The sequence below is a fragment of the Primulina eburnea genome, chromosome 1 (assembly GCF_022965805.1).
Source record: "Primulina eburnea isolate SZY01 chromosome 1, ASM2296580v1, whole genome shotgun sequence".
In the NCBI taxonomy this organism is placed as follows: Eukaryota; Viridiplantae; Streptophyta; class Magnoliopsida; order Lamiales; family Gesneriaceae; genus Primulina; species Primulina eburnea.
Genome location: NC_133101.1, coordinates 1,661,627 through 1,679,942, shown reverse-complemented (window position 1 = coordinate 1,679,942; position 18,316 = coordinate 1,661,627). Strand labels below are relative to the sequence as shown.

The 18,316-nt window shown below is 31.1% G+C and overlaps 2 protein-coding genes across 3 annotated transcripts; both read right to left on the bottom strand.

Annotated features, from left to right (window-relative positions):
- Nucleotides 1–943: 943 nt before the first annotated feature.
- LOC140810112 (EPIDERMAL PATTERNING FACTOR-like protein 2) lies at nucleotides 944–2,626 on the bottom strand. Of its 2 annotated transcripts, XM_073167939.1 has the most exons (4): nucleotides 2,024–2,626; nucleotides 1,751–1,920; nucleotides 1,608–1,642; nucleotides 944–1,524 (listed from the first exon to the last, which is right to left on the bottom strand). In XM_073167939.1, the coding sequence occupies exons 2-4, from the start codon at nucleotides 1,860–1,862 to the stop codon at nucleotides 1,273–1,275; spliced, it is 399 nt and encodes a 132-aa protein (XP_073024040.1). In that variant the 5' UTR covers nucleotides 1,863–1,920; nucleotides 2,024–2,626; the 3' UTR covers nucleotides 944–1,272. The 2 variants fall into 2 exon arrangements, with proteins under 2 accessions (XP_073024040.1, XP_073024032.1); XM_073167931.1 differs by having other exon boundaries at nucleotides 1,751–2,626.
- Nucleotides 2,627–7,414: 4,788 nt separating this feature from the next.
- On the bottom strand, nucleotides 7,415–9,148 carry LOC140841853 (homeobox-leucine zipper protein HAT22-like). Its single transcript, XM_073209603.1, has 3 exons — nucleotides 8,484–9,148; nucleotides 8,288–8,367; nucleotides 7,415–8,039 (listed from the first exon to the last, which is right to left on the bottom strand). The coding sequence occupies exons 1-3, from the start codon at nucleotides 8,949–8,951 to the stop codon at nucleotides 7,748–7,750; spliced, it is 840 nt and encodes a 279-aa protein (XP_073065704.1). The 5' UTR covers nucleotides 8,952–9,148; the 3' UTR covers nucleotides 7,415–7,747.
- Between the last annotated feature and the right edge of the window lie 9,168 nt (nucleotides 9,149–18,316).

Here is an 18,316-nt window from a genome sequence, read left to right as displayed (position 1 = left end):
AGTCTAGTAAATCTTCAACTAGTTCAAAAGAAATTGTATCCCTACAGAGTAACATATGTAATATAAATAAACAACTCTGCGCATCAGATGATGCCAAATTGCTGTGGTACGTATGCAAATATCGGATCCATATTCCTTGCAAATCAAGCAAACAAAGTTGGATGCATCGGTTGTGCATTCTGGCATGTAAACTTTTGAAAAAAAGGTATCACATTAATTTTAAATATATCAAAGAGCTACATCTATTAACCACGAAAAAAGAAAAAATATTTTTCAGATCTGAAGTTGTATGAAAAAAATTTCAAATAAAATTTTCTTTTCTAGATCGGTATCCAAAAAATATTCAAAACTTTAAACAAGTCTCAGTAATTCAAACATGATAATCCACATAAACCACGTAATCTATCATACTAAATTATTAAGAATTTGACTGAAAACTTAATTGAAAACGTACATAAAGTCATAATACTGAATCCTTAAGAGTGTATCTTAATCTACCTGATCTAGGCACTCTTTTTCTCAAAAGACCTTTAGTTTTCTCTTCTTTACTATCTTCTTAATGAGAGAACAAAATAGAGAACGTGATTATACGCGATCTGAAGACCATGACTCATATATAGATAATGTTTATCATTATCTTCTATTATTTTTTTAATTAATCATAAAAAAGAAATTATACTTTATCTCTACACATTAAATACCCACAACCAATTAGATATATTAAAACCTTATAACCCGAAACATTAGTTGATCATTTTATTTAACCTTGACTTAATCGACTATCTATAATATATAATTATTCACATATAACTTTATATAAATAAAATTAATCTAACTTTTTTCGCGTTACAACTCCCACATTTTGTAATCCTCTGCTGTAATTTTAATGCTAATGCAAAAAATCCCAGAAATCTTCAGTGCCCCGCATTTACTATGAGTACAAATCAGAATCTCGGTACAAAATAAAAAAGCTCAGATATCAGGGCTGTAAGGTATATGATTGCCTTCACGTATGCAATATAAAATATTAATGCATATCAATGGCGTATTAATTAAAGATTTTACACGACAGATGGGGAAATTTCGGAGATGCCCACAAAAAAAGACACTGATTTTTCCCTTTCGGTGGAGCCACGAGAAGAACTACTTTGGTGAACTGAACCATGGTTATGATTTGATTCACCTTTTTTGACAGTGTCAATAGTTATAATAAATTGACTAATTATTTACAGAAAATTATAAGGTTCGATTTTTTATTATTCGGACAAAAAATTATGGGTTGAAAATGAGGCTGCCGCATTTGCATTTCCAGCTCATTGGCTTGTAGTTTGAAGTGTCGTCACCTCTAACGTAGGCTGCTGCGGCGAAGACTGCAGCGGAGGCGTTCTTAATTCCGTTTCTTGTTTGAGGATTCGTGGGAACTTGGATGGCTTCGCAGTGGGCGCAGGAGACGCACCGCCGCTCGCAGCGCGGTGGCCTGGAGCCGATTTGTGCCCGCAGCATTGCTTTTACTTCATTCACCGTCTAAAAATGTAAAGAATTCGATTTCATCAAAGTGCTTTTTTTTAAAGAAGAAGAAACACAGAAGGAAAATGGGAAAATTGTACCTCGGAATTATCAGCTATTCGTGCTAGTTTTCTACCTGAAACATGCACAAGATCGCGACTTTAGCCCGAAAATGTATTCCACATAACTAAAAGCAGATCGCATTAAATCCAAGAAATTACTAAACTGGGAGTCTTCAATTTACCTTCGGCATTGTATAATCTTGACTGGGACGAGACTAAAACAATGCAAACCATTAAACAAACAGTGAAACGGTGAATCCTCGGGCCACAAATCATATTCTTACTGCATCCCATTCTGGGATTTAGATCCCGAGAGAATAAATTTCGAAACGCAGATATGGAGAAGCTAGCCCTTCAGAGGCAAAAATATTCAGCTGTCAACAAGAGATCCCTTCTCGTTTTGTTTCCCAAAACCTAAAAAAAACTCGAATCCAATATATATTTTCACGCATCACCTATTATATTTCACACCATAAAGCGCAAGTGTTCCAAGGAGTACTGCGACCTTTATAAGGACAGATTGGAACCCAAAACACAAACACCAAGTGTGATGGGGTACATTCACTGATCGAGGGGAACAGTTCGCGCTACAAATTACAAAAACATGTCACATTTGTGAATCTCTAGCTAACGTATGGGTGTGGAGGGGGGCTCTTTCTTTTTGGCTTTTTGAAGAAATTGAGGTGATGGAACATGCAAGGACAAACCAGAGAAGGGATAAAAAGCACACAAAAGATGCGAGGAAAAATCAAAATAATCAAGCTGGAAAAAAGGGACTTCAGGGCAAAGAATTTGGAGTGTATAAGCCGGTAAACCTCGTGGAATGAGCCCTTTTCAACTCAAACAGAGAAATATATGCAAGAGATATTTACTATTTTATGGTTGTTAATATTATAAGTGTAAATAAAGAGGGAGTTTTAAAGGAGAAGGCAGTAATAACGATACAGATAAGAAAGGGAAAGAGGGAAGAAGACAAGGGGAGAAGACAGCAAGAAGCCACAGAAATGGCAGCAAAAGGGAGAGGACTCATTCACACCTGAATACAGCTGGTCTTCATTTTCGCTTTCTATTTTTCTTTTATTATATATAATATATATTTATTTATTTTATGATATCGTAACTCGTGACTGTGAACTTTGGTGTACATTTAATTCCCATTCGAAATAATACAATAACTTATAAATCAGAAGTCAGTCAAACCATGATTGGCGAAATATGTGCGATATATTCACCAAAAAAATGTTTGCATGAAAAATTGAATTCTTAACTATTGACCATACATTAATGTATTCAACCAACTTAAACACACTAAAATTATTCATCTCCTATAACTAATGAGATACAACATGTTTGCATCATCTTATTGTATCAAATTTTATAAAAAGAAAAGTCGTATAATTTATCATCTCATCTATACTATCTATAATACATTATATATAGAATAACAATTTTTGGGTTCATGATTTAATTTCTGATAAGCAAAAAACACCCTTCTAAGATTCCCAAAAAAATTAATCTCCATTTAGTTAAAAAAATTAACAAAAACCTATTTTAGCAAATTCAAAGTTTATTTATATAACTATTACTGCATCACAACGACTACTAACATATTTTTTTAATCTATATTTTTGAATTTTTAAATTATCATATCATCATATTTAACATAAATATTTATTACAAATATATTTTTAAAACTTTTTTATTTTAATATAATCTCTAATATTTCACACAAAAATTGTTTTCAAAATAGGACAAGACCAATCGGTTCGATCGAGAATCGGTCATGTATCCAGTCTAGAACACATTCAAAAACTGTTATAACGGTGAAATAGATAAAAATCGGTCAAGACCAATCAGCCCGATTATGAATTGGTAAAACGGTTTTCTTTTGTTCTTTTTTTTTTTTGAAAAATTAATATTTGGTTATATATACAAGAATAACCTGACGTAAGATTTGTTATAATTATGTCTCAAACGATATATGTCACCTCAAATTTGATGCCTTGATGTAAGCTATTTTAAATTTAAAAATACAGCAATTTTTGTGGATACCTTAGTCCCTCATTAGAAGAAGTGCCAAAGCCCAATTGAACGTTCTTAGCCCAAAGGAATGATTTGGGCCTCAATACGTATTAAAAAGTACAATTTAAGTAGGTTCGCTTGTAGTATTTTTAAAAATGTACTGTATCTTGTAATAATATTTTTTTAAAAAAAATATAGATCACGCATAGTATTGTGAAGAAAAAATTACCAAAAAAGTTCTTTCAGCAAAGACTTAAATGACAATAAAATAGTCATTACTTGTTACATTAAATTAACCCTCTAAAAATGTGATGTTCTGAATAGAATATGACACACACAATTATGTATTTACAAAGCTGGAGCCGAGTCAGATGCATTGAAGCATGATAACAAGTATCAACACACGATGGATGATGAACCATGAATTAATGAGTACAACCGACAATTTATCCAACATAGGACATGTGTAGTCCAATTTGGTCTTCTTCTCCCTCCATCTATGTTGTTGCTCCAAAAGATGAAATCGCTCGCTTTAGTTGTCCCTCACCTCCGGCCCGACAAGAATATGATAGGAGATAAATCATGGTGACTCAGCCAACCAACAGCAGATAGACCTTATGTTACGCCGCGCACAAAGAGCTCTCCTCATTAGAGGGAATTTAACTCCCACACTGCTGCTTACGAGACTCGTTCCCTAGTCATTGCTCCAAGATTCACTGCTACTGAACAACTGAGCTAAACCCATGCAAGCAATAATTATTTTCAGAGAAAGAAATTACAATAATTTATCTTCTCCCTCCATCTCTGTTGTTACCATAATTATTTTCAGAAAAATAAATTAAAATTCCTTTAATAATACATGCATGCAAATATTTATGTATATGTTGCTTCTCATGTCATTCAGTCGTTACTCTCCCTCCATAAATAAGAAGGAAGACGAGAGATCGATGGAGGAGCAAATTGAAATTCGGAATTAGCATATCAAAACAAAATGGCTTGCTTACTCTCCACAAAAGAAAAAAGGTGATGGAGATTAAGGTGGACCAGATAAAGAGAAGACGACAGATCGATACTGGCCATTGTGATTCAGCGTTTGAAATTTGGACATCACCAATTATGATGACTTGTCAACGAAGAAATCGAATCAAACATCGTCATCGTTTACTTTTCAAAACTCCTTTTCTGGACCGTTTGATATTTATTAAAACTAAAAATAATAATTTAGATAAAAAAAAATTATATAGAACTCAAAAAAAATAGTTTTTGTTACGGAATTATAATCTACATTCTAATGTTATAATAAGAAAAAAAATTATCTATGACAAATTTAACACAAAAATTACATGAATCTCATATCCAACATTAACAATGAAAATTTATCATCTTTTTCCAAAATATTTATTTGCAATCCTCGTAATATGAATCGGGTCGAAGAGTTTCACATATATAAATTCATAAGACCATCATATATGAGACATACTCTAGACTTGATTAATTTGTCATTCTTGCAATATGTAGAGTTATTTTTGTCGAGCACTAAATCCTTTTACCGGAATTGAATTGAACCAAGTACAAGGAGTTCAGTTTGGATTGACATAAAAACTCTTATGAGATCGTTTTATAGATTTATTTTGTGAGATGAATATTCAACCAGACGCGTACCATAAAAAACATTATTTTTATGTCAGAAGTATCACTTCTCACTGTAACCAGATCAACAAATATCATGTATAGAAATATGTGAGTCTATCATCCAATTCAAGAATCAAAACCAGGTTTGATTATGAATTTTTCCAAATATAGTGATAATTTAAAAACACAAACAATTGCAGTTGTGGCAGTAATAATAAATAATAAATAAAAATAAATGTATGATCGAGTATTTATCAAATGTCATATCGACATCTCCATAACCATGTATCAGTTTTGTATTATCTTCTGAATATCACACAATAATGTTTAGTTTGGTGAAGTGATATGTAATAAAACAATGTTTATGTAAATTTTATATATTAAGTAAAAAAAAAAAAACAAATGCGATATTGTATGGTCATTTAATTAATAGCACGTGATAAGAGTTGTAATTGATTCAAAATTTGAATAAGATAAGGAAAAATTTAAGTTGAATTGAATCGAAGTGTCGGGGCACAATTTCCAAATAATCGGTCATCAAATCGAACTAGTCAAGACACATGTTCTACTTTTTATAACCAAAGTGCATTAAACATGACCTTATATTATTTAATTTAATTTAATTAGTCACGACTACTAAAACCATTAATAAAAGACCGATCAAATAATATGTTCCATAAAAAAAAACAGAGAAAAACTATTGAGATTCTCAAAAAAAGTTTTCTAAATTTAATTAATAAACAATAGTCACTTGTGGACTTCAATAAAAATTTAACCTTTAAATTGTGAAAATTACACATTAAAACCATACTACAAGTTGTCTATTTTATAATTATTATCCCACTAAATGGTTAAAATTTTATTTCATCTTTGAGTTGACTTCTTATTTATGTTTAGTTAAATTTCGAAAACTGAAATAGTTCCCAAGTATACTATCAAACTACTGTATTCTAAAATTAATCTTATATTATAAAAATAATTTTCGATATCACGTAAACATTTCAATAATAAAAATAAAAATTTTAATTTAAAGTTTGTCTCAAAGAGACACACAGGAAAATATAAATTTGAAATGACTGGATAATAATTTGTCTCATAAGTGGTTGCGAAGAAATAAAATAAAAAAATGAAAAGAAAAGAAAAGAAATGTGAGAGGGTTACAACTTACACGGGAACATCACGTTGGGCGTGACCCACATGCACCCTTAAAGCTGAGGCATACCACAAGCTTACCGCCCAAATCTACCAACTATATTTAATTATTTTATATTTAAATATATTATAAAAATATTTATAATATTATAATCATTTATTTAAATAGAAAAGAAATGCGTAAACCATTTATAATATTCTACACGTCTCTCCTTGTATCTCGTCGAGAGAGACTAAATTTCTCAAATATTCTTTTTGAAAAAAAAAACTTTACAAAAAATGATGTGAGACGATTTTACGGGTCGTATTTTATGAGACATTTATCTTATTTGGGTCATCCATTAAAAAATATTACTTTTTATTGTGAATATCGGTAGAATTGACTCGTCTCACAGATAAAGATTCATGATACCGTCTCACAATAGACATTTTCAAAAACCATTTTTCGTAATTTTTTTTATCCCATCACATAAAAAAAAACACACACACACACACTATATATAAACTTGTAACAAAAAAAACAAATAAAAAATAATGTACACATATCTATAATCTTGAAACCAATAAAAATATCGTGCTTTCGTATGATCTAACTACCGCCCTTTAATGACGGGAAACGAAATTGCATGTGTACAAATTTGTGTAATTTACTATAATAAATCTAATCCTTCACATACTATAATATATTTTAACTAAATGAGTGGGTCTCATGTGAGACCGTCTCACGGATTTTAATCTGTGAGACGGGTCAACCCTACCCATATTCATAGTAAAAAGTGATACTCTTAGCATAGAAAATAATGTTTTCATGGATAACCCAAATAAGAGATCCGTCACATAAATACGACCCGTGAGACCGTCTCAAATAAGTTTTTGTTTAACTAAATATAGGTCATATGCACAATAAAAAGTAATACTCTTAGCATAAAAAGTGATACTTTTTCATGGGTGACCCAAATAAGAGATCCGTCTCACAAATAATACTCGTGAGACCGTCTCACACAAGTTTTTGCCCAAAAAATATGCATATTACAGAGAAATAATAAACAATAATCCCTTCATTAATATTTACAACCAATATTTAACATAAACAAATTGGAAAAAAGAAACACAAAGATTAGTAATTACCTAATTAAGATCTATAAATTAGTAACTTTTTTAATCTTTTTCACAAGCCCTCAATAAATTAAAAAAAGAGGGTTGTGGGAGGGTGTTGTTTCCACAGCCATATACACTACTGGATACGTATATATATACGTGTACATATATAATATATATAATATATATATATATATATATATATATATATATATATGTATATTATATTATATATATATAGTCTACAAGATAATTATTGGAGGGTCATTTGATCATCAACATGCGGCAGATGGATTGGTAAAGGGATTGTAGAAGTGCGGCGCCGGAGCCACGGTGAATGAGGTCTTACCCCTGCTTTCAGCGGTGGAGGCGGAGGCGCCGCTGACCCTTTCGCATGACGGGCACATGGTTAGCGTGGCCGCCGGCAGCTGCATATACAGCGGTTGTGCTGATTTCAGCGCCTTCAGCTCCTGTAGCTCCTTCTGCAGTCGCCGGTTCTCGTCCGTTAGCGTCTCGCAGCACTTCTTCAAGAATTCGCAGTCTACCTCTGTTTGCTTCAGCTTGGTCCTGCAGTAATACGGGTTCATCATCATTTTTCTCGGACAAAATAAATTATTAAAGAATAATACTTGTCCGCTTGACCACTTTCTAAAATTCTGACAGAGAGTTAAAAGTTAATGCACGGGGGCCCGTCAACAATTTCCCAATGATCTTCTCTACAATTTCTGTTATGTACTCTTTTCAAAAGAAAACAATTTGCATCAAATTCTCGACTAATAATTTAATATATCTCACTGGGCGGGTCAGGACAAGACCTGGCTCTTCTATTCTGGAACCACACTTCAACCTGTCGAGGGGTTAGCTTCAGCTCCCGAGCCAAATCTTGCTTTTGTTTCTGATGAAATAAACAACCCAAAAAAGAAAAGATCATCTCCTTTATCCCAATTATTGAAACAGAAATCTCCCACCCCAAAAAAAAAAACATTCTTGAATATGAGAGAAATTACTCACAGGATTGAGAGTGCTGTGTAGCTTGAAGTTTTCCTCCAAAAGGGCAGACTGAACTTTACTGAGCCTGAGTTTCTTCCTACCATTGGATCCATCATCGTCTTCATCGCTGATTCTTGAGGAAAGCCTCTCTGTTTCCACCTCTTCACTGCTCACGATTTCCCTCTCCCTCTTCACACTAACGTTAGAGAAAGAAGAAGCAGCGCTCTCTTGTCTGTACACATGATCACCCGATTGGTTGTCATTAAAACCAACCTTGATATTATCATCAGAATCCACCTTTTTCGCAGCATGAATATGTTGATTGTTGCAGTGAGTAATTTCACCTGACAGACTCAGTGTTAACGATGGCTCCTGAATTTTATGAATCTTTTGAGCAGAGGATGGATTTGCAGACTTGGGTTCTCCGGTTGAGGGAGTTATTCCCAACCCCAAAACCAAGCTCGGGTTGCATAAATCATCGAAACCCATCAATCTTTTGGGGGATTTGGACGAAAAAGTTTGGCGTGGGAAAGAGAGACGGGTGTTTGTTTTTTCTGTGGGAAGAATCAAGAATGGCGTTTGAAAGTATATATTGAAAGTATTTTTCGTCCTCTGTTTGTGTGAAATGAGGAGCCACAGAGAATGGGAGGAGACTTTTGTAAAGGTGAATTGGTTGGGTGGGTAGATTTCTATGATTAATAATCAAAGAATTGAATGAGTATATTGCAATTTGGGAAGTGGAAATAATGAAAATGTACTCTCTCTCTCTCACACAAACAACACTTCTCGTTTTATAATTAAGAAAAACACTAATTTTAAAATTGATCTATATTATAAATTTGTTAATTTTCGTTTTTAAGCTTTTCTAATTTTTAACTTTAGTATTGTATCTTTCGGTTTTGACAATTTAAATTATTTTTCATCATAACCATTGATGTGATATTTATACATCAGTATCATGTCGAAATCATACGTGAGAAAAAGACTAAAACTACAAAAATAACAAATATAACTTACCGAAATTGAAATTCGAGAACATGGATGATCAAAATCATTTATAGAGAAATATATAAGATTAATAATGCAATTTTCGCTTTATTTTATTATTATTATTGTTGTTATTTATATTTACTCTAAAATATTTTCATAATCAAAATTCAGTTTTCCTAAATGGTATGCTTATAATTTTTTAAGATGTGCCATACACATATTTATTAACATTAATTTCTGCTAATCAATTAACTATCAGTGTGTGCGGTGAATGGGTGATGATATAATTCAAATCATTAAACACTGCAACAGTTTAAGTATATAAATATAATATAATATTTTGATAACACCGTGTTATAGCAAAAATATATAATGATATTTTAAAATTCGAATTCGACTTGGTCTCGATCTTGATCGACTCCAACTTGGTTGACTAATTGAACCACATTTTACTCTTATTTTCAATTATAGCGACCAACAACAAGGATTCTCTTTGGAGTCTCCAATGACGAGAATCAATGTGTAAAGAATGAATACTTTGATGCCCTTGGCAATGGGGAACACACGTCAAAGAGAATGATTCGTTTTCCCTCTCGCCACCCATTATCATGCCAATTTCCACTGTTTTTACCATTAACTCCATTTTCTCCTCATCATTTGGTTTTTTTTTTTAGAAAAAAAAATCGAGTAATAATTAATTCACTACCCATTGTGCTAGCTGAAAAGTTTGACATCTTGTTCTAGTCGTGCAACTAATAATCTACGGCTAAAATTTCTTTGTAATCTTTCCTATATACTATTCTTGGAATTTTGATGATATTGGCTCGTGGGCACCCCTCACACTTTCTTATATATACATTATTAAAAAAAGTTGATAAAAAGAAAAAATTGGGTGAGAAAATGAGTAAATTGTTTTATTGACATGTTTCTGTTTGTTCATGTAAGTTATCGAATTTTGGTTTCAGTACAATAAGTTCTTTTTATTTTTAATTTTAAATCAATTTTATGTTTTCCGACACTATGTTAGCTCCGACAAAAAAATAAAAAATGAAAAACCAAACAAACTACTCATTACACTACTATACTTTGATCACACAAAAAAGAAGAAGATATGATCATTAATTTCCAGTCCTATTCGGCTTCGTACATAAAAAAAAAAAACTATTTTTTTAATGCATGTTGCTTGTGTGGAGTTTAACGTAAAAAGTTGTTAATGTTTGAAGTTTCCCTAATAATTTCGCACAAGAAAGCAATCATTTTATCTTTTAAAAAAAATCATGGAGCTGAGATTGATACTTGCCAAGAAGGCCAATCGTCCGTATTGGTGTGATCCAAACCAACCCATACAAAATGTCGAAAGTAGTGTGTTTTACAATTAATTTTATGGTCGGGAAAGTTGTTTCATAGGATGCCCACAACTTAGTTGTGAAGACTAATTTTAGCAGAACACATGGCCTGTCTCTCACACACCATCCTTAGTTCCATTTGTAAGAAATGGGGTTTGTCATGTTCCTTTGCTGACTATTTTTCTTTTCCAATCAATGGAATGCATTATTCACTCTAATAATATCATGGAAGATACAGTACTGTACGTCCTTGACGACCAGAACCATTTTAGCAAATCGTTCTGTAAATTTACCTAAATAGGATTATGGTATTCTAATTAGTAAAAACTTAGATTTTATTGTAATACATTCATTGGATATTTGACTGTTCTTACTCGACACTCGTGATACTGTCTCAAATAAAAATTGCATTTTCTTGTTTGTTGTCTGGGAAAGAGATAAAGAGAAACTAAATTAGTATGAACAGACCATGTGGTAGTTTTAGCTACGTTTTACAGTAAATGCAGATATATTTTGTATTTCAATTATTTTTATTAAAAAAATAATATGTGTTATAATCATCCAACGAATTATAAGATAATAGAATGTGTTAATTACATATACCTCCTTAAGATTTATTATAACTATAAAAAAAACCAACTAAATTTGAAAATTATTCATGTATGGAGTTTGTATCAAGCTTCCATTTACATCTGATAACTTTAAAAATTACATATATCTCTCCATAGTTTTTTTATATATGTTATTATTCCACATCTTGTTCATATAATATTAAAGAGTATGAACATTTTAAAAGTAGTTTAAGGAAAAAAGTACACAAAATGAATATAAAAATTAAATTAAAACAAAACGGAATTTTTTTATTTAGATTGTAAATGTTAAAACTCAAAATATTACATTTTGCTCCATGTATTTTAAAACTAATTAAAATCGATAAAACCCAAAAAATATATATTTGTAATTTGTTGTTTGCATTTATTTTAACCTTTTGTTAACTTTTACTTGAATATATTAAAAATTAAATTAACTGGAACTCATTTCTAGAATACAATTCATATTATGAAGCAGTATCATTTTTTTATGTTATTAATGGTATCTAAAAAGTATGGCTTATCATATGTACTTTGGAGAGAGGAGGATTGTAAAATACTTCTTGATTAAGAAAAGAGAGAGAATTAACTAAAGAGATAAACATGAAACGCCACAGTCATTTTAAAGAGTGAGTCTTATGTAAGACCGTCTCACGGATCTTAATCCGTGAGACGGGTCAACCCTACCCATATTCACAATAAAAAGTAATACTCTTAGCATAAAAAGTAATACTTTTATATGGGTGACCCAAATAAGAGATCCGTCTCACAGATACGACCCGTGAGACCGTCTCACACAAGTTTTTGCCCATTTTAAAAGGTGTATCATCAATTATTAAATATTTAAATATCTCACACGTCTACAATTCATTCATGTTCGATAAAATAAAAACAAAAACTTATAAGTTTAGTCATGTAAGTTTGAACAAAATTATAAGACGATCTCACGAATCTTTATCTGTGAGACGAGTCAATTATACCGATATTCACAATAAAAATTAATACTCTTAAAATAAAAAGTAATAATTTTTCATGGATTACTAAATTAAGATATCTGTATCACAAAATACGACCCACGAGACTGTCTCACGTAAATTCGTGTCTGTATATACGTATGAATATTAGACAAAGCAATAATATATTAATAGAACATGATTAGACAAGAGGGTCCTACAAATGATTTGGTTTGATAGGAAATTTTCGAGGCCAAACGATAATATCGTGTGTATGTTATTCATGATGGACGGTTGCCTTAATTTCTGGGAGGATAAGGTTTCGTGTTGTCCGTTGTTGTTTCCGCCTACCTTGTTTAATTAGTGATGTGTTTGGTGTAATTATCCAAATTCTTGGATTTTGCTTTGTTTGGAAACCTTAATCACAATCATGATCAAACAAGGGTCGGTTGAGGGGTCGTGTGCGGAAAATACCTAATTTTTAAATACCTAATTTTTAAATTTGTAAATCATTATTCTTCCCACTCGACTAGTACCACATACATGCACACTCTTATTAAACATTATTAAAATTGCGAAAAATTAAGAGATAAATGATTAAAATTAAAATTTGACGATCAAAAACCTCACAAAACAAACTTATAATTAAAACCAAAATTACAATTTTTCAGGAAACCATACTCCTAAAATTGCAATGCATGTTACGGATCCATTTGCTCGAGTGCGTATATGTGTAGAAACACATTAATATGTGGGACAATAATGATTGAATCCATACAGCTCCCATTAGCCATGATATTTTTTGCGTGAATTCTTATCTTAGATCGAATATTCAAGTGTTGTCCCCCTTTTAAGGCACAACCCTTGCCCCGTTTAATTCGATTAGTAAGTTCCTTCAAACAGTTGCTAAATAATAATGAATGCTTTTGAATTTAACTGAAGAGATTGGTGAATTTTCCCCCAAAAAAATTTCTTCTAGGTAGATTGGAGTAAATTGTGATTATTAATATTAAATTTCATATTTTAATCACTGCCGATGTTTTACGTTCTAATAAATCCAATGATGGTGCTATTTTTACGATCGAGATAGGGTCATGTTCGTGCACAGTTGATTTACATGAACTGTGAATAATTTGATCTTAAGATAAGGACGATTTACGTAGTTTGGAATTATGTCCTAAAAAGATATCGACTTTTCTTAAAGTAAAGCTAGCATTGCCCAATCTGACTCGTTTATCTTGTAATATTAATAAAATGATGCCATCCATTGTCTCTTTCCAAGACTTTTATGTTGGACTGCACTTTCATTTGAAATCGTCATTTTTCTTTCGATAAATATATCATGGTCATCCATGTATATACAATCCATTTTAGGTCACTATTCATATTGACTGTACTACATTTTAAAAAAAAAAATAAAAGAAAAAAATATATAAATACGTTGGAATGGTTGCGTTTGGACTATCATATGATTTAAAATATTATAGTTATATTTTTATTACTAATTATAATTTTTGAACAAATGATAAAGTTTTTATCCTACAATAAAATCACTTTGCGCTAACTTTTTATTTATGTAGCCAAAAATTATGATTATCCGAATTACTCTGCAGGTTCGTAAACGGGTCCAGGAAACTGGTGGAGAGAAATGTGGGTTATCACCTGCGTCACAAACAAACGTCAGAGGCGCCGGGGTTTGCCCGGCGTAGACACTCCGACGCTCAAGTCAGAAAATAATTCAAAGATGCTAATTGAAAGCTAAAAAGTTTAAGCATAAAATCATCCTCCTTTGAATAATGTGAATCATCTCCTATTTATAAATTTTTTTGGAGTGTATAGTGGGCTTGTACTTTTATCATTAATTGTGGGCTTGAGCTTTTATAATTAATAATTTGGATCTCAATAATAAATTGAATAATTAAATTGAGTCGTTACACATCACTAATAATTCTATAATAAATGGAAAAGGTTGAAATCAAATTAACTCATGTTCTCCATATTTTCTATGTTGGGTAATCTTCCCCGATTGTCATGAATCCCACATAAATTATATGTCCGAATATATTGACTCATGATCACCTAGTTACTTTTTCTATTATTTAAATTTCCTATCACATTAGCAACTTAATTAATCAGAATACATGTATGATATAGCTTGATAATTTTGAAGGAAAGATGGTGGCCATCAAAAATAATATACTCGGTATTGGATTCTCTAGATCCTACTTGAATCCATGTCGGACCTCTTCTTGTTTTGAAGATCCAACGGTCTTCATTGTTCCAGTTTGGTCGAACATCTTGTTGACAATCAGGTTTTAATAACCAAGAATTCTCGAAACGAAATCTTTTGTTAGAACAATTTTCATAATTGTTTTATGATTAATTTTCATGAAAGGGTGAAATATTTGATGAAGAGTCGCGTCTCTTTTGAATCGAATTTTCATTTCTATACATATGACATCATTAGATCAAGAAGAATAATTTTGGTTTTGTTGGATTCTGATTTGGTTTAATAACCTAAAAATATAGAATTTCTGCACTATATCGTGAAAGAAATTTTTCATATCTTATTACAAACGTATCTTGGAGTTCATTCATAAACTATTTATATTCGAAATAAATTTCTCAACATCTTTTACGACCATGAACACTCACATCCAACGGTCTCTGTTATTCTAGGAATATAACCGGTAATAATATTCAAATCTCACGTCTGCAAAAAAATTTAAAAAATGCCCTTTTGATCTTGAGTGAGTCTCATGTGAGATCGTCTCACGGATCTTAATCTGTGAGACGGGTTAATCCTACCCATATTCACAATAAAAAGTAATGCTCTTAACATAAAAAGTAATATTTTTTTATGGATGACCCAAATAAAAGATCCATCTCACAAATACGACCTGTGAGACCGTCTCATACAAGTTTTTGCCTTTGATCTTTTTCATTTTTGTTCAAAGCAATACTATGCACGCATCTCCTTTAATGGCTTTCCCTTTGCTGGATTAATTTGTATTGGGAAAAATGTATTTGTCGACCACTTTTCTTTCATCTTTTGAATTTCCTTTTTTTTACTTGTTGGATTAAAAGCCCCAATATTAAGTGCGACATACTTTAAGCGTAAGACATATTCTCGACTTACGATTAATTGGAATATCGACTTATTCGTCGTGTTTATTTATTTATGTTGTTTCGTTTAAGGATAGCCCATTTTTATGGGTACATATACCTAGTCCACTCCATATGCATGGGCGGATGGTGTATATGGGACAATATTATGCTACTGTCCAGTAGAATTTTGTCCAAAATTTAATAGCCTATTTAAGTTGGTTGAGTTTGGTAAATTTTAAATGTTTGCTTTCTTTCTAAAGTAAATATAATATTATGAAATTTTAGTAATAATGGGAAAAGGATAATAAAATAAAATATTTGGGATGTCTTTTAGGATGTGTTGGAAGGAGAAATTAGCTATACAGTTCAAAAAATATTGTCGACCAAATTAAAATTTTCTGACTTCGCCCATGTCTATATATATGATATTTTTCTTTAGATTTTATCCAATTTTAAAAGTTCTGCAGCTCAAATAATAAAGTAGGTTCATTTTTTATATGCTCAAAGAGTAATGTTAAAATGTTCTAAACAATAACTTAAATAATATATTCCTCGTCTTTTTAGTAGAAAAAGTATTAAGCGAGTTTGCGTAATCAAAATATTTAATTATTTTTCTTAATTCATAACATAGTCAATCTATTTAATCTTTCTCGCAATATACTTAATAAAGAATTTGTTATTTGATTACTTCAAGTACTTGAAAAAACTTCTTCCTATTCGACCTATATTTCTATATTTTTGATATTGATGACGAGTTAAATATAATATCATGTTGAGTTAATTATTTAAGTTTTTTATCCCCAGGAAATCGAGCTTGAGGTGAGCAAAATAATTTTTTGACATTAAATTTATGATTTTTAAATATATTTTTGCAAAACCTCAGCTGTAAACATTGCTCTTTTTAACGAAAGCCTTTTTTAGAATATGAAACGAAGTATATATTTAGGATAATCTTTTGTGGACAAAGTCGTCCAACTGGCCATCTTTTTGGAACATTTATTTTTTGTAGAAAAAGGTGGGGGTGGGGTGGGGGGGGGGGGGGGGGGGTGTAGGGAGAATATATAATCGCAGATTAGTGGTCAACTTGGAAAATTAAGGAAATAAATAATATTTAAATGGAGTCAATAATTGGCTTAAGAATTTATTCCACATCAGTCGTAGGGCTGCTGCCATTATCTTACCACGCTGGCGTATTTCAATTTTCTAATATTTTTTTCTGGTCTTTTGCTTCTTCTTTGCCATCACACCGGCAATTAAATAAAAAGTTTTGCATGCCTAAACTTGTGATTGAAAATTAAGTTGTAAACATAATTTTATTGAATTGACTAAAAATCAAATATACTATGTTGAGTATAATCGCTATCTTTAATCAGTTGAACAATCGAAACGTGAAAATTAAAGTGTTGTACGGTTTAAAAAGATTTGAATTGTATCGTTACCACCCGCTATAATTTTTGTTAAATCAACAAGCTCTCAATCCAAAATTTATATCAGATTCAAGGTCACGAATTATGTTCTCATTTATTGCAAAATAGTCCATTTATTGGTAACAATATTTTTGTGATGCAATAATTGTCCGGTAAAACAATCGAAACGTGGTGCTTGAACTGCTATAAGATTTGAATTACGTGATTACCATCAGTTATAACTTTGGTAAATAATAAACGCTAGATTCTTCTTCATATCCACTGAATTTATAGACGAAAAGTTACATTTTACCAAATATAAAAATTGATGGTTAATTTATTTTTTGTGAAAACAAATTATCTCAATTTCTTAAGTGAAATTTGCTCCTAAAGTAATATTTTGCACCACAACTTTTAGATACCAAAAGATGGTAAAAACTTGTGTGAGACGGTCTCATATATCATATTTTGTGAGACGGATATTTTATTCGAGTCATCCATAAAAAATTATTATTTTTTAATGCTAAAAGTATTACTTTTTATTGTGAATATCGATAGGGTTAACTCGTCTCACAAATAAAAATTCGTGAGACAGTCTCACAAGAAATCTAATCCCAAAAGATATTGAGATGAAAGGAATATAAAAAAAAGTATGCTAAAGACATAATTTACTAAACCATGTATCCTTATGTTAAAATATATATTTTATTTGACTTCATCCACGCAGTTAAGACCGTTCAATCCTCGTACTTTTCTGTAACGCTTCAAATTTTGTTGGCCACTATTTTCCAAACAATTTTTTTAAAATCTTTTTTGGGTCCATGTCTTATACTATAAAAAAATAGCTTTCATTTGGTTTAAAAGGTAAAAAAATGTGTTCCTACACAAGTGAAAAGATAAATGAGGTTAAGCTGTTGGAAGTAATCGTATAAAATTAATTATGTGTTTCTTAATTGCATATTCATTCATTTTATTCAAGTAATTCACTACATCAATTATCGATGTTTCTTATCTTCGTATATTGGTAATGAGCACTTAAAAAACGTCAACTCCAAAATTAAAGCATCTCAATTAATATCAGAACATCTATTCAAAGAATTTTCAAAATTCTTGTAATACTTCAACAAAGCTTCATCATTTACACGTTGTAACATCTTCGGATCGAAAAAAATAGACGTTTCTTCATATTTTTTACTCTATTTAAATCGAGTTTCATAGAAAAACGAGTTTGATCGATAATAAAAAGAAAGTAGTTGATTCAAAAAGATGATATAGTTGAATGTGTCATTTTTTTACTATCATTTTTACCAAATCTATTCTTTATTCGAATGCCATACAACTCCAACACAAATAATGTGGGGATCCGGACGCTAATCATTTTCTTAATCATCTTTGGGATTTAATTATCAATTAAGATAAAACAGGGTCTAAAAATTTTTCTTTTTAAAGTACAAGTGCGGA

Bases quoted from the DNA above. Each gene is read 5' to 3' on its own strand.
- LOC140810112 (XM_073167931.1), bottom strand. From the start codon at position 1,862: ATGGGATGCAGTAAGAATATGATTTGTGGCCCGAGGATTCACCGTTTC. The intron at 1,643-1,750 runs GTAAATTGAAGA...TGCATGTTTCAG, and splicing joins AAGATTATACAATGCCGAAG to GTAGAAAACTAGCACGAATA. The intron at 1,525-1,607 runs GTACAATTTTCC...TTACATTTTTAG, and splicing joins GAATAGCTGATAATTCCGAG to ACGGTGAATGAAGTAAAAGC.
- LOC140841853 (XM_073209603.1), bottom strand. From the start codon at position 8,951: ATGGGTTTCGATGATTTATGCAACCCGAGCTTGGTTTTGGGGTTGGGA. The intron at 8,368-8,483 runs GTGAGTAATTTC...TTATTTCATCAG, and splicing joins TACACAGCACTCTCAATCCT to AAACAAAAGCAAGATTTGGC. The intron at 8,040-8,287 runs GTCTTGTCCTGA...GTATTACTGCAG, and splicing joins TTCCAGAATAGAAGAGCCAG to GACCAAGCTGAAGCAAACAG.